The sequence below is a fragment of the Tricharina praecox genome (genome assembly GCF_024521635.1).
Source record: "Tricharina praecox strain CBS 144465 chromosome Unknown BZA05scaffold_13, whole genome shotgun sequence".
In the NCBI taxonomy this organism is placed as follows: domain Eukaryota; kingdom Fungi; phylum Ascomycota; class Pezizomycetes; order Pezizales; family Pyronemataceae; genus Tricharina; species Tricharina praecox.
In genome coordinates this window covers 382,988-405,831 of record NW_026250415.1, presented here as the reverse complement: position 1 = coordinate 405,831, position 22,844 = coordinate 382,988, and the positions used below count along the sequence as shown (strand labels likewise).

General features: G+C 56.2%; 11 protein-coding genes across 11 annotated transcripts; 5 read left to right on the top strand and 6 right to left on the bottom strand.

Annotated features, from left to right (window-relative positions):
• Window positions 1-222: 222 nt before the first annotated feature.
• BZA05DRAFT_445296 (AAA domain-containing protein) lies at window positions 223-940 on the top strand (the record flags this gene model as incomplete). Its single annotated transcript, XM_051486987.1, has 4 exons — window positions 223-271; window positions 327-609; window positions 670-680; window positions 753-940. 4 exons carry the CDS (start codon window positions 223-225, stop codon window positions 938-940), a joined length of 531 nt encoding a protein of 176 aa, XP_051339114.1.
• On the bottom strand, window positions 587-1,932 carry BZA05DRAFT_399161 (inosine triphosphate pyrophosphatase-like protein). The gene is made up of 3 exons (XM_051483775.1): window positions 1,593-1,932; window positions 1,227-1,516; window positions 587-1,166 (listed from the first exon to the last, which is right to left on the bottom strand). The coding sequence occupies exons 1-3, from the start codon at window positions 1,803-1,805 to the stop codon at window positions 1,070-1,072; spliced, it is 600 nt and encodes a 199-aa protein (XP_051339113.1). The 5' UTR covers window positions 1,806-1,932; the 3' UTR covers window positions 587-1,069.
• A 527-nt stretch (window positions 1,933-2,459) lies between these two features.
• On the top strand, window positions 2,460-3,899 carry BZA05DRAFT_425760 (ZPR1 zinc-finger domain-containing protein; the record flags this gene model as incomplete). The annotated part of the gene is made up of 1 exon (XM_051485973.1): window positions 2,460-3,899. The coding sequence occupies one exon, from the start codon at window positions 2,460-2,462 to the stop codon at window positions 3,897-3,899; it is 1,440 nt and encodes a 479-aa protein (XP_051339112.1).
• Window positions 3,900-4,371: 472 nt separating this feature from the next.
• BZA05DRAFT_445293 (uncharacterized protein) lies at window positions 4,372-5,401 on the bottom strand (the record flags this gene model as incomplete). Its single annotated transcript, XM_051486986.1, has 3 exons — window positions 4,372-4,635; window positions 4,699-4,967; window positions 5,023-5,401. The coding sequence occupies 3 exons, from the start codon at window positions 5,399-5,401 to the stop codon at window positions 4,372-4,374; spliced, it is 912 nt and encodes a 303-aa protein (XP_051339111.1).
• Window positions 5,402-8,625: 3,224 nt separating this feature from the next.
• On the bottom strand, window positions 8,626-8,976 carry BZA05DRAFT_399154 (uncharacterized protein). The gene has a single exon (XM_051483774.1). It carries the CDS (start codon window positions 8,936-8,938, stop codon window positions 8,726-8,728), a length of 213 nt encoding a protein of 70 aa, XP_051339110.1. The 5' UTR covers window positions 8,939-8,976; the 3' UTR covers window positions 8,626-8,725.
• Window positions 8,977-9,048: 72 nt separating this feature from the next.
• Window positions 9,049-11,709, bottom strand: BZA05DRAFT_399149 (putative cytosolic phospholipase A2 zeta). The gene is made up of 5 exons (XM_051483773.1): window positions 10,656-11,709; window positions 10,256-10,590; window positions 9,755-10,202; window positions 9,573-9,667; window positions 9,049-9,346 (listed from the first exon to the last, which is right to left on the bottom strand). The coding sequence occupies exons 1-5, from the start codon at window positions 11,587-11,589 to the stop codon at window positions 9,152-9,154; spliced, it is 2,007 nt and encodes a 668-aa protein (XP_051339109.1). The 5' UTR covers window positions 11,590-11,709; the 3' UTR covers window positions 9,049-9,151.
• A 1,109-nt stretch (window positions 11,710-12,818) lies between these two features.
• Window positions 12,819-13,594, top strand: BZA05DRAFT_425759 (60S ribosomal protein-like protein L6; the record flags this gene model as incomplete). The annotated part of the gene is made up of 3 exons (XM_051485972.1): window positions 12,819-12,973; window positions 13,056-13,488; window positions 13,541-13,594. 3 exons carry the CDS (start codon window positions 12,819-12,821, stop codon window positions 13,592-13,594), a joined length of 642 nt encoding a protein of 213 aa, XP_051339108.1.
• Window positions 13,595-13,863: 269 nt separating this feature from the next.
• Window positions 13,864-14,926, bottom strand: BZA05DRAFT_338036 (uncharacterized protein; the record flags this gene model as incomplete). The annotated part of the gene is made up of 2 exons (XM_051480875.1): window positions 13,864-14,613; window positions 14,678-14,926. The coding sequence occupies 2 exons, from the start codon at window positions 14,924-14,926 to the stop codon at window positions 13,864-13,866; spliced, it is 999 nt and encodes a 332-aa protein (XP_051339107.1).
• A 2,132-nt stretch (window positions 14,927-17,058) lies between these two features.
• Window positions 17,059-18,806, top strand: BZA05DRAFT_453445 (uncharacterized protein; the record flags this gene model as incomplete). The annotated part of the gene is made up of 3 exons (XM_051487492.1): window positions 17,059-17,373; window positions 17,542-17,585; window positions 17,723-18,806. Coding segments are annotated over 3 exons (1,005 nt in total), but the record flags the coding sequence as incomplete, so codon positions are not given.
• On the top strand, window positions 18,372-18,806 carry BZA05DRAFT_327345 (ankyrin repeat protein; the record flags this gene model as incomplete). The annotated part of the gene is made up of 1 exon (XM_051480478.1): window positions 18,372-18,806. A coding segment is annotated over one exon (435 nt), but the record flags the coding sequence as incomplete, so codon positions are not given.
• A 917-nt stretch (window positions 18,807-19,723) lies between these two features.
• Window positions 19,724-22,746, bottom strand: BZA05DRAFT_399137 (WD40-repeat-containing domain protein). Its single transcript, XM_051483772.1, has 5 exons — window positions 22,631-22,746; window positions 22,375-22,549; window positions 21,901-22,317; window positions 20,239-21,845; window positions 19,724-20,164 (listed from the first exon to the last, which is right to left on the bottom strand). The coding sequence occupies exons 1-5, from the start codon at window positions 22,693-22,695 to the stop codon at window positions 20,146-20,148; spliced, it is 2,283 nt and encodes a 760-aa protein (XP_051339104.1). The 5' UTR covers window positions 22,696-22,746; the 3' UTR covers window positions 19,724-20,145.
• Window positions 22,747-22,844: the final 98 nt, after the last annotated feature.

Here is a 22,844-nt window from a genome sequence, read left to right as displayed (position 1 = left end):
TTAGGTGCTGAGTGTACTGTGCTGTGCGGTGGCTAATATCATACGTCACTGCCACCCTATGTACGCCGCGGGTGGTCGCGGTCCAACTCGACGAGGCGAGCCACTTCTTCGGGATGTTCCGAGATCTTTACACCACGTTACACGAGAAATCTTAATTTCGAAACTACATCTATCGCGAAGTCCCCCACCACGCCAAACTTACAACTCCCACCACTCAACGCAATGCCTCGCACACGCCCCAACATCATCATCACCGGTACACCGGGTGTTGGTACCTCGCCTCCCGCCGGTTTCTGTCAACATCCAGACTGACATGCGCGCCACAGGCAAATCCAGCCACTGCGAATCGCTCGCCGAGGCCACGGGCCTGACACACCTCTCGGTCAACCAGGTTGTCAAGGAAAAGGCGTGCCACGAGGGCTACGACGATGAGCTGCAGACGTGGATCGTCGATGAGGACAAGCTGCTGGACGAGATCGAGCCGCAGCTGGAGCTGGGCGGGAATATCATCGATTGGCATGTGTGCGAGGTGTTCCCTGAGCGCCTGGTGGACCTGGTCGTAGTATTGCGCGTGGATTCGCAACTGCTTTATGATCGGTTGAAGGCGAGGTGAGAGTGTACCCGAGGGTTAAAGTGCAGAGGAAGATGTTAATGAGCATGTGTGCACAGAAATTACCCAGGTACCTTTTCCCGATTAATTGAGGGAGGAACAAAAGATTACTGCGCGGCTCGACGGAACTAACACAGCACAGAACAAAAGTTACAGGAAAACCTCGACTCGGAGATCATGCAAGTGATCCTCGAGGAGGCGCGCGAATCCTACAGTCCGGAGATCGTGATCGAGCTGCGCAGCGACAACGCCGACGAGATCGACAGCAACGTCGAGAGGATAACACAGTGGGTCAAAGCCTGGGAGTCCGACCATCCCGCGGGTGTATAGACAGCTAGCAATCAAGCAAGGGCTGTAATACCAAACAAACAAAACAAACTTCTTGCCCGTGTCCGTGTCTACGAGTGAAAACCACAAGCTGTGCCTACTTCCTTTGCTCTAGAGTAAGGTTCCCGCGGATCAGCAGTGATTCTTCGCCAGCCACACCTTCAGCTTATCCAGCGCCTTCCCCCGATGCGAGATCTTGTTTTTCTCCTCCTTGTCCATCTCCGCATACCTACCACCCACCCACATTAGCCCACCCTGCCCACCCCCACCACCACAGATCAGTACTCACGTCAGCCCTTGATACTCAAACACGGCGTCCCAACCAAACGTCTTCGGGCCCCTAGCGGGGACGATCTTCCCGTCAGTGCGGCCCTCAAACAGCACCGCGTCCATGCCAGGTCCCGCACAGTAAGCGAACGTGCACACGGCCTGCGCACTCTTGTCGTCATACGCGGCCAGCATGTTGTTGAGCCCCTCGTGTCCCAGCTCCTTCATGAACCACTTCACGTACGGCCCCGGAAGCCCGTGCAGCGCGTTGAAGCATAGGCACGTGTCTTCGACTAGAACGGGGCCACCGATCTATCCACCCAACCCATACCGTCCTCGTTAGCCGTGCGTCGAAGGGAAGTGGAGGGGGAAGGGAGTGGATAAGAACCTCGGCCGCGGCACGCCGCGCCTTGTCCAGTGTGATCTCCTCGATGCTACCTTGCAGCTCGGGCAGGTCCAGTGCGCGGTTCGTCAGTGATGGCACTGCGGAGCCCAGGATCGCCTGCACCTCCCGCAGCTTGTTGGCGTTGCCCGTGACGAAGACGAGCGGCTGCGGCATCGTGGGCTGGCCGGCTGCGGAGCCGAGGACGGATTTGATCATTGTGGTGGGCGTGGGGAGAGTGTGCCGGTGGTGGTTGGTGGGGTGAGTGGGGTGGGTGTAGGTGTAGGTGCAAGGGAAGGAGCGGTGGAAGGGACGGTGGAAGGGACGGTGGAAGGGACGGTGGAAGTGGTGGTAGAGTGGATGGGTCGTGCGAAGGCTTCTACGTGCTACTGGTAGGAACATCAATCTCCATTGAGACCGCATAGGATCGTTTCCTCTACTCTACTACCATACTACTACTTCTTCTTCTTCTTCTTCTCCGTACTCTTTCGTCGTTCCCGTGATCTACTTTGTTTTGCTGCATACCAGCCTTACCAAGCAATCTTTCTAAAAAAGCCCTTCACTTCACTGCCGTTCTGCAGATCTGACTAGATGCTTCTAGAGTAGAGCCCATACATTCGGAACCTGCCGCGACAAGTTGCCTGCGTGTGGCCCCACCATAAACATTACCCCGCGAAAAGTTTCTGTGTCAGTCATCTTCCCGACTACATACAACCGCCACTCGAAAAACACTTTCCGCACAGAAAGAAAGAACGACTGCGACTGCGATACTCAGATACACAGACACCGCGCAGAAAAGAGACAGCAAGCACAGCGCCCACCATGCCGCACGCCTCCGAGGCTGCCGAGCCCGCCGCCGCAGCAGCACCAGACATGTTCCGTTCGATCGGCGACACGGTAGACGCCGTGGACGTTCTCGCGCAAGGCGACAACATCGACGACACGGACGAGCCACAGATCATGGACAACATCGAGTCTTTATGCATGGCATGCCACGAGCAAGGCAACACGCGTCTCCTCCTAACGCGCATCCCCTTTTTCCGCGAAGTCGTTCTCATGTCCTTCGAGTGCCCCCATTGCTTCTTCAAGAACTGCGAGATCCAGTCGGCAAGCGAGATCCAAGAGCGGGGGTGCACGTACACGCTCAAGCTGGCGGCGAAGGAGGACTTCGACCGCCAAGTCGTCAAGTCGGAGACGTGCGTGTGCCGCGTGCCAGAGCTGGACCTTGAGATCCCCGCGCAGCGCGGCCAGCTCACCACCGTCGAGGGCCTGCTCTCCACCGTGCTCGAGGACCTCGACGGCGACCAGAGCAAGCGGCTCGCTGCCGACCCGGAGGCGCACGCACAGATCGCAACTTTCATCGCGCGCGGCCGAGATGTCCTTGCGGGCAACGCACTGCCCATCACCCTGGTCGTCGATGATCCCTCCGGCAACTCGTGGATCGAGCCGAAGCCGGGGGATGCGCGCGGGAAGTGGACGAGCAAGCACTACGAGCGTACGGCGTTGCAAAACGAGGGTTTGGGGCTAACTGACGCGGACGCGGGCACGCGAGAGGCGCGCGAGCGCGCCGGCGAGGACGAGGACTACGAGATCCGCCCCGACGAGGTGCACACGTTCCCCGCGACGTGTCCGAGCTGCGTCCGCCCCTGCAGCACGCATATGAAACTCGTCGAGATCCCCCACTTCAAGGAGGTCGTCATCATGTCCACCGTCTGCGACAGCTGCGGGTACAAGTCCAACGAGGTCAAGACCGGCGGCGCGGTGCCGGCGCAGGGGAGGATCATCACGCTGCGGGTGGAGGACGCCGAGGACCTCGCCCGCGATATCCTCAAGTCCGAGACGTGCGGGATGACGTGTCCGGAGCTGAACCTGGACTTGACGCCGGGGACGCTGGGCGGCCGCTTCACGACCATCGAGGGCCTCCTCACCCAGGTCCACGACGAGCTGCATCAGCGCATCTTTTCGGGCGCGGACGATGAGACCAGCGACTCGATCGAGAAGGACACCCGCGAGAAGTGGGAGGTCTTTTTCCAGGGGCTGCGCGACGCGAAAGACGGGAAAAGAACGTTTACGTGCATCCTCGACGACCCGCTCGCCGCCAGCTACGTGCAGAACCTGTGTGCGCCCGACCCCGACCCGCAGCTGACGATTGTCGATGTCGACCGCACCAAGGAGCAGGAGGAGGAGCTGGGGATTCTGGATATGGTCACCGAGGGCTATGAGGAGGCTGAGGAGCAGAGGGTCAAGGCAGAGAAGGAGGAGAAGGCGAAGGAGCAGAGCGAGAAGGAGGGTGTGGCGAGTGAGGCGCGGTGATCTGTTTTGCTCCCCACGTGGAAATAAAATACCTAGAGTAAACTGAGCATAGAACTGTTACGACGCAACCAGTTGAGAACCTTGGCACGGATGCGAGCACGTGTGTTTGTGATGATGGTGAAATTACAGAGAGTAATAGGTACAGCAAAAAGAGAACCAACACCTCCGCCCCTCCCCCATCCCCCTATTGACTATCGATGTCATTGCAAACAGTGATAACGAACGACATGCGTTACGGTATCCATCCCCACCCAGTCTGCGCCTAGAGTAATGAAAATAAACAAACTTTTCAAAATAAACAAACAAAAAACGCCACAAAACACCCCCATACGAAATAATGATGATATGACGCTGCAAACCGCTCGCTCCATGGGGGAATCGGAAATAGGGGGATGGAAAAGGGATGTAGATAATAATAAAAAAACGCCCAAAAATAAACCCAATGCACTCGCCCCCCCTGTCTCGCTAAAAGCTAGAACCAAGCAGTCCTCGCCTCAAAGTACCCAGCCGGCTCATCCATCTTCTTCTGCTTCTGCTGCTGGTGTGGTCTGAAGCCGGCAGCTTCGGCAGTGAACTGCTTCAGCCGGTCGGAGCACTCTCCGATCTGCTCAGGCGAGGAGATGCCGTGCAGACAGTAGTCGATGTCGTGCAGCACCAGGCGCTCCGTCAGGTTGAACGCCTTCAGTGGGAAGATGTCGGAGCAGATGTTATGTGTCCAGAGTCTGTTGGTGTATGCCTATTCCAACCGCCGCTGTCAGCAAAAGAGAACGAGGAACGTCGTGAGGGTGTGTGTGCTTACCGAATCCTCAAGGAATTTCATGCTGATGGCGAGTGCGGCCACAGCTAGGACCTCGCCCAGCTCCGCCTCGGCACCGTCGGCAGCATCGCAGCACCGCCGTCGCCACAGCTTCACGAACTGGTCGGATAGGCAGTCGAGAATGCAGCCGGCAAGGGACACCACCGAAAGCCGCACATTCGCGTTCTGCAGGATCACCGCCATCATCGTGACCGAGGGAGGCTCCCGGAATGCGTTGCGCGGTATCATGCTGACTAAATACTTTGCTGGGCCTATTCAACACTTGTTAGCTTCTTTTCGAGTAAGGGGGAGAGTGATGGTGCACACCCCAGAACTCGGCTTCCACTAAGTGCCCCCCGACTTCACGCTCGGCATGGAGATCTACCGAGCATGCGGCCGACGGCGGCGGTGTAGGCAGGTGTGACAGCGGTACGTAGCTCTTCGCGAACTCCTCGAGCGAGAAGCCAATGTCCTCCTCGTCTGGAGGGCTGTCGATAGCCGACATGCTCATTGCATTGGTTAGAGCGGATAGAGATGCCGCGGCGGCTGGTCTCGGACTGCCACTGCTTCCCCCCTTGCTGTCGTTGTTGGTGTTGCCTTCGTGATGGTAGCAGGGCGTGGTGGGCGTTATCAAGCCCTGCCGAAAGATGGTCGACGGATTCTGGTGCTGGCGATCGAACGACTGGATTCCCAAAGACGAAGCCATCGAGCGGCAATCGTCCATATCCATACGACATGCTTTATTTGGGGGCGAGCCGGCGGTGGTGTCGGTGGCTGAGGGTGTTGTTTTGATTGTCCTCGGGGGGTTGTTTATGGCATCGTCATTGGATGCAGGGGAAAGCGCAAGTGACAACGAGTGAATGTTTCTGGCAGGCATGATGTCGATCTATCAAGCCCTCTTTGATCTGAATGGACAAGTTTTTGGGGAGCAATGGGATTTAAAGAGAAGCAGGATGTTCCCAGTAAGGAAAAAGAACGGAGAGAACGGAGTCTTCCAGCTTTTAGTCCCTGAATCTTTTCTTTCGAAGCTGTACGAGTGTCTTCTATCTAAATAGACCGGAACGTGATGGAGGGATCGCTGGTAGACTGGAAAGAGTGATAGTAATTCGACTAGAAGATGGAGGGAACGAGGGGCAAGTTGAAGAAGAATTGAGGAATTGAGAATAGTAGAGAACTAGAAGGATGTATGTGTTATGAAGTAGATAGAAGGGAGAGCTGGCGAGCTGTTATGCGCCAGACGCATGTAATAGTAGTCAAAGCAGCAGTTAGTAGTAACTAAGCCTGGTCCGGTTTTTTTCTTTTCTTCTCTCTCTTTCTCGAGCCGTTTGCTTTGCTTGCAGACAACGCTCAGGCTATTTCAGTTGGATGCAAGCGCTGCTGCTGCTCGTATGTAGAGTACCGTAGTAGTGGTAGTCGAGTAGTGGAAATCCGATGATGAGGAAGATGGCGGTCCCCGTTGCTCGTGCCTTCTTTTCTATGTGTTCACACACAATCCCCTTCCCGCCCTTCCTTCATGCAGCGCGACGGCCTTGTCCCAAGCCAGAAGATGCACACACGACCATATATCTCCACAAAGTGATGCAGGTTTTCTCTCTGTCTTTCCAATCGATAGGCCTGCTTTTCTTTTTTCTTTTCTTTTCCGAGCTTCCTTGGCGGAGTGTTTCCTGTTTCTTGGTGTAGGCGGTGGGGGTGGTATGTAGCAGGACGAAGGCTGTGTGCGGGAGTGGGTCCGTAGACCTTGAATGCGAACTGTCCGGTAGGGCGATGACTGAATCGATGCTTTCGTTGTGTTTCGTTGTTGTTGTTGTTGTTGTTGTTGTTGTTGTTGTTATTGTTGTTGTTGTTGTTGTTGTTGTTGTTGTTATTGTTATTGTTCTCGTTCCCGTGGTGGTTCGCGTCTCTGTCTCGCTCGTCTTGTCTCGTCGTCTCTTCCCTCAATCCGCTTTCTGGTACTCTCTGGTAACGACTCGTTCCGTTCGTTCGCGAGCGGTCTGACCCCGACCCTAAGTACTCTACGGTACTCGCACCTTGGTAGCGGCCAGCATGCAACTAGATCTCCCGCTCAGACCCTCCGTCCCCCGTTCGTTCGTTCCTTGAGAGACCTTGACCGAGCACCCACCCACCCACCCCTGTCAGACGTCGAGTTCCTGCCTGCCTGCCTTCCTTCCAGCCGTTGCCGTTGCGTTTCCGTTGTTTTTTTTCTCGGGGGGCGGGGGGCGGGGGGCGGGGGGCGGAGGGTGGGCCGGGGGGAGGGTCGGGGTGGGTGAATGGGGGGTTCGAGGGAGGGAGGGGTGCCAGGCCAGTGGACTCCTGCTTCGTTTCAACCCAACTCAACCCAGCCCAACTCGTGAAATCTCTTCCAAGCTTCCAGCTTCCATTTCCATTTCCATGCCTATCCCACCCATCCGAACTGCTGCCGTGATTGTGAACGCCGAACAAACTCCATGCTGCTCCGGATCAGACGCGGATCGGAATGCTCCCCTTCCCCCCTCCCCCCTTAGGTGGGTACAACTGGCCTTTTGCATACTCACTCTAGATACATTTGTAGTCCCGGTATGTATATGCTAACCAGAGTAACTAGTACCTGACCTGACCGACGCATCCGACGCATCCTATCCTGTCCTGTCCTGTCCTGAAGAGGGAGCACGCGACAGAGTCCCCTACATACAGAGCGAGTTCGATGGCTGCGATGGATGCGCATGCGGCATGCCCCCATTCGCACTAGCCTCTGGAGCGAGTGCACACCAAATGTTCAAACCGCCCAGACTTCTACGACGAGCAGTTATTCGTGTGCCCGCACGCCGCACGGCAGGTACAACTCCAGTCGGCCTGGCGGTCCTGCATATAGTAGAGTGTGTATGTAGAGTATGTAGGAGTATGTATCATGTGTATATAGAGTAGAATACCGGTATGCATGTGTGGTATCATAGAGCATGTATAATAGAGTGCTCTACTTCTGCTCCTGCATGCGCGCGCAGTCGGCGGTGGCGAGCGGGTTTGGTTGGTTGGCTGGGCGATTGGGCGATTGGGCGATTGGGCGATTGGGTGGCGGAGGGGTGGCCGAAGGGCGGGGATGGTGATGAAAGGAAACTGCGAGCGATATCAGGTCCATCCCATCCCATCCCATCCACGTTGCTTCACAGTCCGGTGACTCGACCCATAGAAAGCATAGTAGGTACCGATATCCTCATGAGAGCCGATGCGGCCTCGAGCTTGCTTGCGGTAAGTACCCGGTGGCACGGCCGGCTGCACATAGTTGCATAGCTCTCGAGCTCTCACGGCTGCCCGTCGTGGCTCCTCGTCATGGGCCCTCCCTTTCTCCATCCCCTCCCCTCCACCCAACATCACATCACATCATTCTGTCGCCATTCTGCGTCGGTGTGTGGGTGTGTATGGCAACTCGGCGAATCCCGAATTCCTTCGCTAGATACCCTATCTACATTCTACTCTACTCTCGCTGCACATTCGCAAAAAGAAAACACCATCGTCGCAGCGACTGACGATCTTCCAAACCCACACTCACACGACAGACGCAGAAGCACACGACAGACACAGATATAGATGCAGAAGCACGTCAGCACCCGTCGCCTGCCGCCTCCCAACCCTCCGAGCCCTCCGAACCCTCCGAACCCTCCGGAGTCCGGCCGGCCGGCGGCCACAAACACCAAACAATTGTGTAATTGTGTCGCTCTAAAAATATAAACATCTTAAAAGTTGACTCTTGAGCAACGAGAGGTAAAACCAACCAACTACTATTGACGTCTGATGTCAATTGGCAGATAGGTTGTTACTCTAATTACTATTCTATGATATGATGGAGTATATACCGCGAACGAGTGGAGAGTCGGGACTCGAGAGGAGAGGACAAAGGACAAAGGAAACACCACCCACCCACCTGCCACTCTGCGATACAAAACAGAGCAGAGCAGAAAACCCCCCCCCCCCTCCCCCCCCCGATGCAAGTGGTTGAGGAGCACTCTCCAGTGTCCACTGTCGAATCCGTAACCCGTATATGGTATCTATATCCACATCATACCTGCCTACCTGCCTTTCCAACCCTATCCATCCGTATCGTCTCGTCTCGCATAGAGCCGGAACCCCCTTCCCCTCCCCTCCATCGTACCGGGCCAACCAACAGAGCCAAAATAGAATGAGCAAAATAAAAATAAAAAAATAAAAAGGCGTGAGAAAAGAAAGAAAAGAAAGAAAAAGAAGAAGAAAAAAACACCAAAACTCCCGTCATCGCAACAAATCCAATCCAATCCAATCCAATCCAATCCATTACGGTACATATGTAGGTTAGGTAGGTAGCTGCAGAACATCCCCATCGCATCGCATCGTATCATACCATCTCAGACCACACCACCCGGACATGCCTCCCCGCGCTCCCTCCCGCCTTCCCTCTCCCTTCCTCCCTCCCTGTCTCTCTCTCTCTCTCTCTCTCTCTCGCGCGGCTTCAGGAAAACTGATCCGCCCCCCCCCTCCTCTCATTCTCGCCGTGGCGCAGCTCGTCGTCGCTATGCTCCCTCTCGAGCCGCAGCTTCTTCTTGCGCTCGTAGACGGCGCGCACAGTGCGCTTGAGCCGGTCCGCGCCCTCGTTGAAGTTCGTCTTCGCCAGTGTTACGACGTTGTCGATTTGCTCGGGTGTCCACTATGGTTGCGGAGGGGAGTGTCAGCCCTGCATTTAAAGAGTACATACAGGCGTTGCTGGGAAGAACGGGATATGTGGGTGAGATGGTGGCTGCAAGCAAGCCACCAAGGCGGCTCACACACACTCAACTCATCTCAGCCCTACCGCATAACGAAAGGGGAGCGGAAGGGAAACGCCGATACACTGATTGGTGCGAAGAAATCGATCGGTGGAACAAAACACGTACCTCAAAGTTCCATGTAGACAGGTAAGCCGAAGTTTCCGGATCTACGCCGGGAACATCTGTATGGCTGATGAGCGGCAGATACGCCACCACGATGCCTAGATGCGCAGGCAGGCGGAGTCAGCATTACCATACCACACGAGTAGTAAGCCGGGGGGGTAGGGTAGAGTATTATTATCACGCACCGGCATCGGGCCCCATAAGATCCCACTCCTCCTCGACGACCTTGCTTCTTGGCGGCTCATCCTCGGACTCGCGGGTCTCCATGCTGCCGACCCAGATAGTGCACGGGCCGAGGGTGTTCTTATTCTGCTTTGCGAGCTCTGCGCCCTCGGCCTGCTTCGCCTCGCGGTCCTGATTCTGTGCGTGTTCAAGCTTTTCTTTAGCCTCTGCCGCGGACGACGCCTGCGCGGCTTCGAGCTCCTGCTCCACCCTCTTAGGGTCGTCGGTGCGCGGCCAGCCGATCGCGACCGGCCAGCCCTGGATCTTACGCTGCTTCGCGTACCCCTCGACGTACCCGATCCAGTTCGCTACTTGGATGTCCGCGGACGAGTCGAAGGCGATCATGATGTCGACGTTGCGCCCCTTCCGCATCAGTGGGTAGCACGCGAGGTTGTTGGACATGCCCGCATCCTGTTTGTGTTATTCCCGGGGTTTATCGTGACGCTGGTGGGGACGGGGCTTACCATCAGTTGGATCACCTCCGACTCGTGAAGGCTCTCGGGACACGTCGGCGGAAGCTTGTCCTTCAGACCCTTGGCAAAGTTGGGGACGGCGGCGGGATCGAATGGGTGGACTTTGACCAGGTCGTCGCTTCTTTGCAGCACCATGTCGTCCAACATCTTCAGCATGCTGATGGACGTGAGGAATGGTCGTATCTCGGCGTAGTAGTGGCCGAGTGTGGCACAGAACGCACTGCCGAAGATGCCGAATAGAAGCGGAACTTTCATCTCGGGCACTTTGCGGTCAATGTTGACGCCGTTCTCGTACCGCCGGCCCAGGCCCCAGGTGGGAATTCCAGCTGTCACCGGCGGCGTCAACAAAGGCAAGGAACTGAACTAGATAAGGTAGATATAAAGTACGTACCCTCGAGGTCCTCGGAGTAAACCTCAAACGGCGTCACCTCAAACCACTGGAACCAATCATTCTGCTTCTTTTCCTCTTCGCGTGCCTTCTCCATATCTATGTTCTTGTTCTCGGTCTCGTTTCCCTCACCTGGGATCTCGTGGCGAACCGCAGTGTAGATCGGTAGCGGACTCTGCCCATCCTCTAGAAACCTCCGTTGCCGACTCAACTTGAGATCGTCATTGTCCAACGACGCCGGCAGTTCCCCTTCCCCTTCACTGCTCCCTCCACTCCCCTTCACACTACTCGGTACCAGCAGCCGTGCTCCAAGCAGCAGTCCGTATAGATCTACAAGCCCAAACGACGAGTGACCAACCTTCAGCTTCTCAACCACACCCCTAAGGAGATATTTGTTCGTCGGCGGGGTATCGATCAACTCCAGGGCCGTGGGCGGATACGCAATATGCACACCGATCCTCTGCTTGAAGTGATCGATGACCCTCGTGAACGACTGCTGCCCGATCGACGAGAGGTACACGGACTGCAGCCAGCAGCTACCGGAGACTCCCGCCGTATACGTAGTACAATCAAACAGTCCCACCTCATGCAGCGCCTGGTAGTATCCAGCGCCGGCCACCATAGCTCTGAGCCCGCCGCCGGACCCGGTCGTCGCAATCACGGGGACATCATCCATATGCACCTCATTCTCCGGCAGGTCCAAATACTTCGCCAGGGCCCTGCGGGTGAACTCGCGTCTCTTCCTTAGAAACGATTTCTCCTCATCACACAGGTCAGGACTAATGCGGACCCTGGCATCCCACGCCACCTCGGGGTTGGCACTCGTATCACACGCCTCAGTCCAGATCGTATCCGCCATCGACCCGGGCTCCATATTCAGCTCGCGCTGCAGCCGCGTAATCCACTCCGGCAGCCCAATCGACCAGTCCGGCAGCATGTTGTTGAGGCTGATCGTCGACAGCACCGACGTGTTCGCCGCCGCCAGCCGCTCCGTAAACCGCTGCCACTGCGTGTCCTGGCTCGCCTCCCGCTGGTTCTGCGTTTCCCCGCCGCCGCTGGGTGGTGCGGCTTGCGTCGAGAGCGATGCGGCGCGCGAGCGGCTGCCCGCCCCCGCCGCCGCCGGAGGGATCACGATCTTGGTGTCTGCCAGCACCGGCCCAGCCGGGCCGGGGAGCTGTCGCCGCCGCGCCGTCGTGTGGTAGTACGCGGCGAAGGCGCCCACCGTCGCCAGGGTGCCGAGACTGATCTTGGCCGCGTAGTGCATCTTCAGTAGGTTTCGAGTGGTCGTCGTCGTCGTGGCCGTGGTCGTGCTGGTAGCGGTCGTGGCGGCAAGTAGTGGGGGGCGTCGAAGTGCAAGTTGAAACATTTGCTTGCGTTCACGGGATACAGCCTCGGTAGCTTGCTGGGACACCGGAAGTCGAAAGTCTCACACACATGGATACACACGATTGACAGGCACCACAGGGCCACGGGCTACATACACACGGTGGCGGGGCTTGCTTTTTCTGTGAACATCTTTTCTGTTCCACCCCCCCCCCTCATCGATGATCGCGGAAGTGGGGGGTGATGTCATATGGTACCATGAGTGCAACTGTGCAAGTGCACAAGAAGAGCCTCATTGTACTCTACACCTGCCGGAGCAGATGTCCGCGAATTAGATTGTGCTCTGCATCACCGTGCCGGCAAGGACCGATCGTGTGGGACAATCAATGGGAAAGGGCAATTTCCGAGGTATGTAGAGTGCGAGTCGAGGACTCAAGCATTTGCCATGGTGCAGATCGGAAGCCGAATAAGCTTGAATGACGCCCCATTGAAGTTGGGGCTGTCAGAGTTCAGTACACTACATGTGGCCGAAGAGGCACATGCAAATCAATGTGTGAGCCACACTTAAGCCACACAAATAGTGGGAATGCAATGAGCACTCCCTCAACGCCTCGTGGTAGGTAGAGTAGGCGCCCTCGGGTCTACCGACGAGCCCCAGCAAGAAAGCCTCCCTTGCACCTTGCACCGCTCTTCCAAGTTCCCGCCGCCCAGGAGTCCCTTTCCACCCCGCCATCACTCGCTCGGTCTTACGCCCACCCACCTGCACGCCAAGCCTTCCACCCCACGTCTAAAACCAAACCTCACCACAGTTACGCTCCATACCCGCAGCAGCACCTGCCCGCCATGTTCAGCCGACCCAGCACCATCCGCGCGTTCAGCACCGTGGCGCCGCTCCGCAGCAAGATCGGCGGCATGCCGATATCGCTCCCGCCGACCGTAAAACTCACCAAGATCGCGCCGACGCCGCGACCCGGTCGCAAGCAGGATATGGGGACGATGTACCTCTCCCCCCTCCTCCGTCCCTCCGTCCGGTTGGAATTGAATGGTAGCGTGGGGCGCGGGGGCTGACGAGCATTGCAGAAGCGTCGAAGGCCCGCTGGGCCTGCTATCGCTGCAGGTGCCCGACTTCATCAGTGTGGAAATCGACACTGCGGCCGCCAAAGTGACGGTGACGCCGCAGGACGCGCGGGAGCGGCTGCAGCGCGAGCGCTGGGGCACCGTGCGCGCCATGCTGCAGAACCACATCACCGGCGTGTCGGAGGGCCACGTCGCGATCTTGCGGTTGGTCGGTGTCGGGTACAGGGCCAGCATCGAGGAGAGACCCGTCATCGGGAAGATCGTCAATTTGAAGGTCCAGTATGCCCACCCGGTCGAATTGCCAGTGCCCGTCGGTGTCACTGCCAGTACCCCCCAGCCAACGAGAATCCTGCTCGAGGGTGCGAATAAGGAGGTGGTTACACAGTTTGCCGCGGAGATTAGGGCCTGGAGGAAACCCGAGCCGTACAAGGGAAAGGTGAGTGCGTGCGGAGGGATGGTGTGTGGCGGTCGGATGCTGATGGGTGCAGGGTATCTTCGTCAACAACGAGACAATCAAGTTGAAGACGAGGAAGATAAAATAGATGGTGAGAGCAGTGGTGGTGGAATAGGAGAGAGTGGTACGGGTGTGCCATATATTCTTGTATCATATTCTATAGAGCGGGTTGGGATATCCGCAACTGGGTATACTCATACAATTGGACACCGCTTGGATAGACATAGGTAGGCAATCGCCGTGGTGTGCCCACATTGAGGCAGGATTATGCCCTCACATCCGTAACTGCCCGGAGATCCTCTTTCAACTCTATATACACGAATTCCCCTGTACACTCACCATCCACCAGCTCAATCCCTACTCCTTCAGCTTCTCCGTCAGCTCGGGCACCGCCTGGAACAGGTCTGCAACCAATCCCACATCCGCCACCTGGAAGATAGGCGCATCGGCATCCTTATTGATCGCCGCAATGACCTTGCTATCCTTCATTCCCGCCAAATGCTGAATAGCCCCGCTGATGCCGACAGCCATGTACAGCTGGGGCGCCACAACCTTTCCTGTCTGGCCCACCTGCAAGCTATTATCCGCAAAGCCCGCATCGACAGCAGCCCGACTAGCACCAATCGCGGCACCCAGGGCATCGGCCAGGGGCTGCATGTACTTCTCAAAGTTCTCGCGATCCTTCAGCCCGCGTCCACCGGAGACGACCTTCGTGGCGGTGCTCAAATCCGGCCTCTCACTTGTCGCCAGATTTTCCCCGACCCACTCCGTGAGCATTTCCGTATCCGGGTCCTCGGGCGCTTTCGCAACCTCCGCCGCCGAGGCTCCCTCTTCCGTCGCAGCCGGGAACGCCGTCCCCCGCACGGTGATCACGTTGACCGCCTGTGCGGACTTGACGGTAGCGATAGCGTTACCGGCGTAGATGGGGCGCACGAACGTGTTCGCGTCCACGATCCCCGTGATATCCGAAACCGCCTGCACGTCCAGCAGCGCGGCGACGCGCGGGAGAATATTCTTTCCGAACGCCGAGTGCGCGCCGACCACGTGCGTGAACCCGCCCGCCTTCACATTGGCCACCAGCAGCGGCGCAAAGTTCTCCGGCATTCCCTGTTTCATTCTCATCCGCCGATTAACCTCCGCCCGCGGGGCCAGGGCACCAATACACACACACCTTATCGTACTTCGCGTTCTCGACGTGGAGGACCTTCTGCACCCCCGTGAGCTTCGCCGCCAGCGCCGCGATCGCGGCCGAGTCCGTCCCGGCGACGAATGCGGTCACGGGGCCGCCGAGCTTGCTCGCCGCGGTGAGCGCTGGTAACGACGACGCTGATATCTGCCCGCCGCGGTGCTCGAGCACTGCAAGCGTGCTCAGGAGGCGGCGGTTCGAAGGAGAGGTGGGGGCGCGACGGAGGGCGAACATTGTGCGTGCGAGTGTTGTGTAGGTACCGGAGTGGTGGGGCTCGGTGGTGGGGTGGGTATAGTACTAGAGTATTGTACATGGTAGGTAGTACTCTACATGGAGCGCGTCGGTTGTCGTCGGTGCCAAGACGTGTCACATGAAGTCATGGAGAGTCACTGACTCACTGGTGCCAGTGGCCATTGAGCGTCGGTGTTTTCGTTCGCACCTGATACTAGCCAGTTGCTAACCTCCGGCGGACACTGATTCACCCCGCCCCCACTATCTAACTCCTCGTGCATACCGAACATGTTGAGTAATTGCCAACATTCCGGATTCACGCCGATCCCACCGCCGCAGCAGGAACCGGCATCCAGGCCAAATACCTACGGCTAATGGAATCACACCTCTAGTTAGTGTTCGAGCCTACGTCCCGTCGATTATCATACTGGGTACCAGCACCTACCTGGTATTAATGTTGTGGAAATTCGAGTTAGGATCAGGGTTTTGAAGTTCGAAAAAAAATCCAGCGCCATCGAGCGACTAGGTATGAGCGAGTGACATTAAATGATACTTATGTACATAAGAGAAAAGGTTATGTATGTACCCCCGAGCAATTCCACTCATCTCGTCGGGACCCTCCCCAGGGGCGCGGAAGACAGCCCAGCCAGAATCTCGGACACCTATGGCGGCTGTGGAGCGAGATCCGATACACGCCCGATCCGGTCGACGGACAAGCTACTGAAGAGGAAGATGAATTGGTAGAGGTGGAAGAAGAGTTGGTATGGGTGGAAGATGATGGCGGTGGTGGTGGTCTGTGGAATCACCATTGATTGGGCCAGTAGGACAACAGGGAGAGCCGCATAGCTAGACTCGCGGACGGATTTGGGTTGGTGTTGTTGGCGATTCCCCGAACTTGACGTATCTATAGACCTAAGTAGATCACGACGTCCACACCAGTGAGAGCCACCGCCGCGAGACTAGCTAATCGGCGTCCCTCGCCTGCCCGCGAGAGAGAAGTACACTAACCAATGAAAAGCTGTCCCGGCGAAGTAGATACGCGGTAAAGACTGGTATGGGCCTACGTGCCCGCACACGAAGTGGATAGATATATAGCGTGCTGGAGAAAGTGGTGCACCACTACCACTACGAAATTCTAAGCGCCGTAAACAAATATATGGCACTATTAGATTAGATAGAACAGAACGAGTGATCGGCTGTGATATATTTGTCTGAGCGGAAAACCCAGTGAACCACCCCTTCCCAGTGAAAGACCCTCGACAGGTACGGGTAATGAACCGATTAGATTGACTAGAAAAGCAAAGCAATAAGAAAGAAAACAGGCCCATGAACTTTCAGAGGATATGGACGGTGACCAAATCCTGTGGTCGACAAGGAGAATTCACCGGTCCAGATAACTCTTTTCCATTCCTCCTTAGTCCAATGTAGCCTGGAATGACACCAGGTAACCCGATCCAGTCTGTTGTCAGGTTTGAAATCGAACTTTTTTCTCGGTGCCCGTTTGTGATATCCCTCGAACTGTCTTGGGATCACAGGCATAGCCTATTTCATTACAGATTGCGTCCCCGCTGAGACGTCGAGTACGGGAGTCGCGGATAGGTATGTAGGAAACAAAGGCTTCGAGACGAGCTTTCTCCGTGGCGTCGAGGATCGGGGGTCTACGGTCTACCGGATCGTTTTCGATTCGAAGGAGTACCGTAGGTACTGACGATATATACCGCTGGTAAATCCTCGAGGCTGTAGCTTTATCGATCTTGAGTTCCTTTGCTATATATTTGCCGCCAGCTCCAATCCCGCTTAATGCTCTCGTAGCGCAATGATATGTATTCGTTCGTCCCGAGCCGAGTCGTCTCTCTATGACTGAACTCCTTCCGGTATGATACCAGATCGCGGACTCCATTTTTGCTTCATGGTTTCGTGAAACGGTGGACTTCGTACATAACGACCGAATGTTCGAACAATAGACTTCACAGTGACAGAATTCGCACGACGATGGTGCGTGGCGGTGTTGAGTTCGCCTTATAGGTAGTATGCAGTCACGTCCTCTCTACTCTATATTACTGGCGGAATCCGTGGAACGTGCAAGATTTGATAGGTGCCAGCCGACACCATGCATGATGTGCGCTTACTCCACATTACAAGTCGCACATCACGGACCCCGCGATCGCCAGACGAACACTCTCTGCCTACCGGACCACGAGCGTCAACCGACAATCACCACTTCCACGATGGACCCTCTTTCGGTTGCCGCATCGGTAGCAGGGTTATTGCAAGCCGGAGCCAAGGTCATCGGCTTTCTTTCCACCGCCATCGACGCCCCCAGCACTGTCCGCAACGTTCTCGCAGAAGTCCAAGCGCTGCACGGGATATTTCGCCAGTTAGACGACTTCATCGTCAATTTCGCCCAGCAGAGCATGACTCGCAAATCCAGAATTGCAATCGACGACCTGGTAGTCATCCTGACGGGCTGCGTGTGTACCTTCTCGGAGCTGGATGGGGAGCTCAAAGGCGTCAAGACGGACTACGCCTACGGCACCAAACATCAGTTGGGGGCCTGGGACCGCGTCAAGTGGGCAGCCAAAGACCAGGATATCGCCAAGATACTACGGAACCTACAGATGCATAAGACTTCGCTGAGTCTGTTGCTGTCGGTTTATACATGGTTAGTTCAGAGTTCTTCTCGATCGATATATGTGTATCGATAGGTTCCCAGGGCTCCACCCAGCTCCCCCGAAGAATGGATGATCTCCTTCGCACCCGACCACCGCGTGTGTACGGATAGTTGCTGACGAAGCTCAGCTCATCAACGCAGAAACTGCAAAACGACATGGCTGAACTGAAGCAGCTCATGGCGACAGTCCTGCAGACGAATCCAGACCTATCGGAGCGCATGTCAGCAGCCACTTCCTTTGTGGGCGTCGTTGCCGCGTCCTCAGTCCGCTCCAGAGCTTCGGTCTTCTCCAGTGCATCTGTCCGATCCTTTCGCAGGATTCTGGGAGAGACTCGGCTGTACAGGAACGCAGCCAGGAACTCTTCATCGAACTCCTTCAAGACCATCGGCACCGCGGAATCCAACTGGTCTCAGCTCACCGGTGTGAGCCTAGACCAGATATCGAATATATCCGTCATCTTTCTGCCCATCTACCCTCTCGAGCTGAATAACGGCGATATGTACGAGCAGCGGAAATCCCGCGATAACCTGGCGCAACTGCTCAGTATCACCGGGGAAGGACTCCAACGGTTACAGCAGAGCAGCAGCAAGATGACTACCACGGTTCGGCATCGCCTGACCCCCGAGATGAAGCGGGCCGCCATGTTGCACAACGCAGCTCGCGAGGGAGATAACATCACGGTCAAAATGCTTGTAAAAAAGTTAGGAATCGATAAGGAGTCCCGGAACCAGAGAGGATATACGGCGTTGCACTGCGCAGCTATCTCCGACTAGAGAGATACAGTGCAGCTACTGCTCGACCTCAGTGCAGACATCGAGGCCAAGGATAACACCGACTGGACTCCGCTTCACAAGGCGGCCCGGAATGGGCACACGGATACACTGCAGCTACTGCTCGACCGCGGTGCAGACATCGAGGCCAAGGATAACTCCGGCCGGACGCCGCTTCACCTGGCAACCGTGAACAGGCACACGGCTACACCGCAGCTACTGCTCGACCACGGTGCAGACATCGAGGCCAAGGATAACACCGACTGGACTCCGCTTCACTGGGCGGCTGAGAACGGGCACACGGCTGCACTGCGACTACTGCTTTACCGCGGTGCTGACATCGTGGCCAAAGACCGATACGGTATGACGGCGCGGCGGCTAGCGGTGCAGAAAGGGCACGGGCACGAGCGCGTTGCACGGTTGCTCCTTGATCGAGAGGCCGCAGACGCCGGCGAGCGCAATAAACCGGAACTCCTAGCCAGTGCAGGCAATAGCTCAATCCAAACCAACCCGCTGCTGCTGCGGCTGTTCGCGCGCCTGACACGTGCCCCTATCGAAGAACTAGACAGAATATGAGGTTTTGCCTTACTTCCGCAAGCGAGGAGCTGCTCTACCGATCTACCTAGTTAGCTGTGGCTGCGAGTGATAGGAGAGGGTGCTTGGGGTGCTTGGGGTGCTTGGGGTGCTTGGGGTGCTTGGAGTTCGTGGAGTGCTTGGAGTTCGTGGAGTTCGTGGAGATCGTGGAGTTCGTGGAGATTGTGGAGTCTATGGAAGTTAGAGTGATAGCTCGTTCCGACTCTACCGTACTTACATGCCATGAACGTGATCCCGTAGACTATCACCGACAACCGCAACCACAACCGTAATCGACCGCTAAGCCGGTGAGCAGAGTCTACTACATACCTAATGTATCTAGCAACACCGTTCCTGCCACGCTCCATTCCTTGCCACGTTTTTGGATTTTTGGATTTTTGGATTTGTTGGATTTGTTGGTCTATCATTGTTTTATGTATGTAGGTACCTACTTATTCAGCCTTACTAGATCGTGGCAGTTGCATGACTTGGGGTGTTGTACGTATGATGGAAGGCATGAAAGATAATTACATTGTATGTAAATACAAGAAAAGATCAACTCCCCAGAGCAATTCCACCCATCTCGTTCGGTCCCTCCCCTGGGGCCTGGGCACGAAAGATGGTCCAGCCAGAACCTCGGACATGGCGACGGTACTTACACGCCTTATCGACGGACACGAGAGGGTCTCTGTCTCTGGTCTTGAACCCCGTCACGAGGAAAAACACGAAAACACGGACAGACCCGTCACTCGTCACCGCCGTGATGCTCTACTAGGTAGTACGCCCTGCGATTCATCCACCGGAATGATCATCCCATATGATTGCCCACCTTCTATCCCCTCGCGCTTCGCCCCCCCTCCCCTAGAAAAGCAGGACGAGGAACGGAGTCGGTACCAAGTAGTAGTAGCAATTAGAGTACAAGCAAGTACATACGGAAGAATCGAGTGCCAGAACATGGCCGGGAAATGTAGAGGTATGTACCTAGTAGCAACAGCAAAAAAACGAACAATCCCTACGAGAAATATACACTCGCATGCCTATGCACACGCACACGCACAAGGCACCACAGAGTAGGTAAGCTACGTTGCCACACGAGAATGGAACGGAAACGGAGACACGGTATCTAGTATGTAAGAACAGGACAGGACGGAGGAAACTATCGTACAGTACACACAATCGCAGCACAACCCACCGCTCTCTCGCGCAATCACATTACAGTATTGCATCTGGCACAGTGTTAGTTATTTTGTCTGCATCCTGCATGCAAGTCCTCGGTGTGAATGGAGTGGAGCACACTTACTTTACGCAAACCAGCTTATGTTCTCCCCGTCTCTGCTTGGCCTTGAAGCTTGTGCTGCTGCATTTTCTACATCGAACAGCCTCACCCTCACTCTCGGCGTCGGAGCTAAAAATGCCATCTTCGTCTTCATCCGAAGAAACGATATTCCTTGGCAGCTTCCCGCGGCCGCCCTCCGAGATGTTGCTGGATTGGGGTGTCAGCTCGCGCGTGAGCTGGGAGTCCCTGTGTTGCTGTTGCTGCTGCTTGGCGTCGTGGGTCTCGTGTTCGCTGCGGACAGAGTTCCGGTTGGCACTACCGTTCCGGGCTTTGGAGTTGCCGCCGCCTTGCGAAAGCGATTGCGCGCGGGAGCGGAGGCTACCAACTCCCCGGCCAAACTTGGAGCTTGTGGAGCCGATGGACATGACGCTGTTCCTAGGGGATGAGTTGCGAACTCCTGAACCCAGGTCTGCGATCGAGTTCCGGCTTCGTATGGATCCCGCCTCCAAACTATGGGTCGACGCGATGCTCTGGCGCCAAGACATTATCCTGTCGGGCGAGGCATGGCTGAGCGAGCCCTTTCTAAGGATTCCGGTTCCGATCCTCTTCGACAGTGAGGCCGTCTCCCATGACTCGTTCCTGCGCTTGGTTGCGGCGCAGTCCTGGCGGAAGATCTTGATGTGGCCGGAATAGTCCGCGGTCACGATGATGTTGCCTGCGGAATGTGCAGACCGCGCATTCCAGGATGCACTCGGCTTTATGGCGTCTCCCGCGGCTGAGACGTGGTCGTCTCCGCCGACAGTGGATGGAGGGGCCGTGAGCGTCTTCTTGGAGGACGTGACGGATTCCGTGCGGCTGACCAGCGTGACCGGAGGCGGGTTGCAGAGATCGAAGATGGGGTCACCGGATTGGCTCAGTAGTTGCTTGGTCTTGATTGGGGCCATGATGGCAACCGTGACGATGGCCGAATGCGCCTCAAAGAACTCCACCGGCCTCTTGTCCTTCTTGTCGGCGTCACCGGAACCAACGTTCCAGATGTAAACCTTTCGATCCTCACTTCCACTAATAATGTATTTGTTGTCATCACTGAAGCTCGCGTGTATCTGACTGCATGTGTTCTCGTAGCCCTTGAACTTCGTTTCGAGGCTCTTGTCACGAGCGTTGTACATCCGAACCCTCGAGTCATTACTGGTGACCAAAATCTTGACATCACCGTTAGGGTCGTTGGGTGGGAATGTCACCGTCTCGATGCCGGTAATCTTGCTGCCCTTAGCGTTCCGCCCGTGCGATGATCGGACGTGCAGCTGAGTATGGTAGCGGAGTCCCTCTGTTTCGTAGAACAAGCAGAGACCGTTCAAGCAGCCTGCGATAGCCATCCGCCCGTCCGGTGTGAATGCAACGGCCGTTATCAGATCCGGCAACTCGTTCCAGAACGCAACACTCTTATCCGGAATACTCCACAAGCGCAGCTTCGAGTCGAGAGAACCAGCCAGGAAGAACCTGTCGTCTCGCGGGTGAAACGCGATCGAAGTGACGAAATCACTGTGTTGGAAGCAGCACAGGCACTCTTTCCGAGTGACGTGCCACAGCCTCACAGTTTTATCCATGGATGACGATAGGAGGAAGTTATTCTGATCACTCGTCAGCAGCCTCCCTTATTTTCCCGGATGCATGTCCGGTACCTACCTTGCTCCAGCTCAAGTCCAGCACATCCCCGGTGTGACCGTGATATTGTTGTATTGGTTCAGTCATGAAGACGGGCGCATTAAGCCGCACACCATGGCCATCCGCATACGGGTCCTCGCCTTCTCCATCCATGGTTCCTGCCGCATCCTCCCCCTGCTCATGCGTGGTACGATCGTCGTTGGAGCCCAATACCTGCCATACCCTCACGACTTTGTCCTTTCCAGCTGCAGCAAGATATTTTCCGTCCTTGCTGAATTTCATGGCCCAAATGGCACCGGACTTTGCTGCGTTGGGATCGAAGTCTTCCGCGTTTTCGTCCTTCGCATGGCCGTTTTCCGCGGGTGGGGCGTCTGTGGTAAGCTCTTGGGCCAGGAATATCTGGTTGAAGTCGCGCTGAGGCTTTTGGTGCGCATGAACCTATCAGATCACCGTTAGACAAAACGTTGATTCGAAGTTGGATCTCGGGTAGCCAACCCGGATATATTTTGGCGGCGCCGGGAAAGTAGGAGTGAATCCAATCGGTTGGGAGAACACAGCAGCATCCATGCCCTCGGTCCTCCGATCGCCATCAAACGAGTCGGTGTCTTCCAGTTCGTCGGCCGCCTTTTTCTTGTTTCCCATGATGCGGCTGAGAAACGATACGCCTTTCCTGCAACCTTGTCAGCATCCATGCATAATTATTACGAGACGAGGCGCCCATTGAACGGGAAGCCCGGTTGGTGATCGGCACTTTTTCCCTCCGGTCTGCGTGCGCAGTCCCGACTTTGTACTATCCACCCGTCCACTGGCACTCATTCCGCCCTGCGCATTACCGCCCCCACTCCCACCACCACCTCCACCGCCGCCACCACCACCACCCTTATCGAAATCATCGCTGCCGTCGTTCCGGAGGATTTTCGACGAGGCGTTTTCGGTGCCGGTACGACGCAGGATCGATAGAGTTA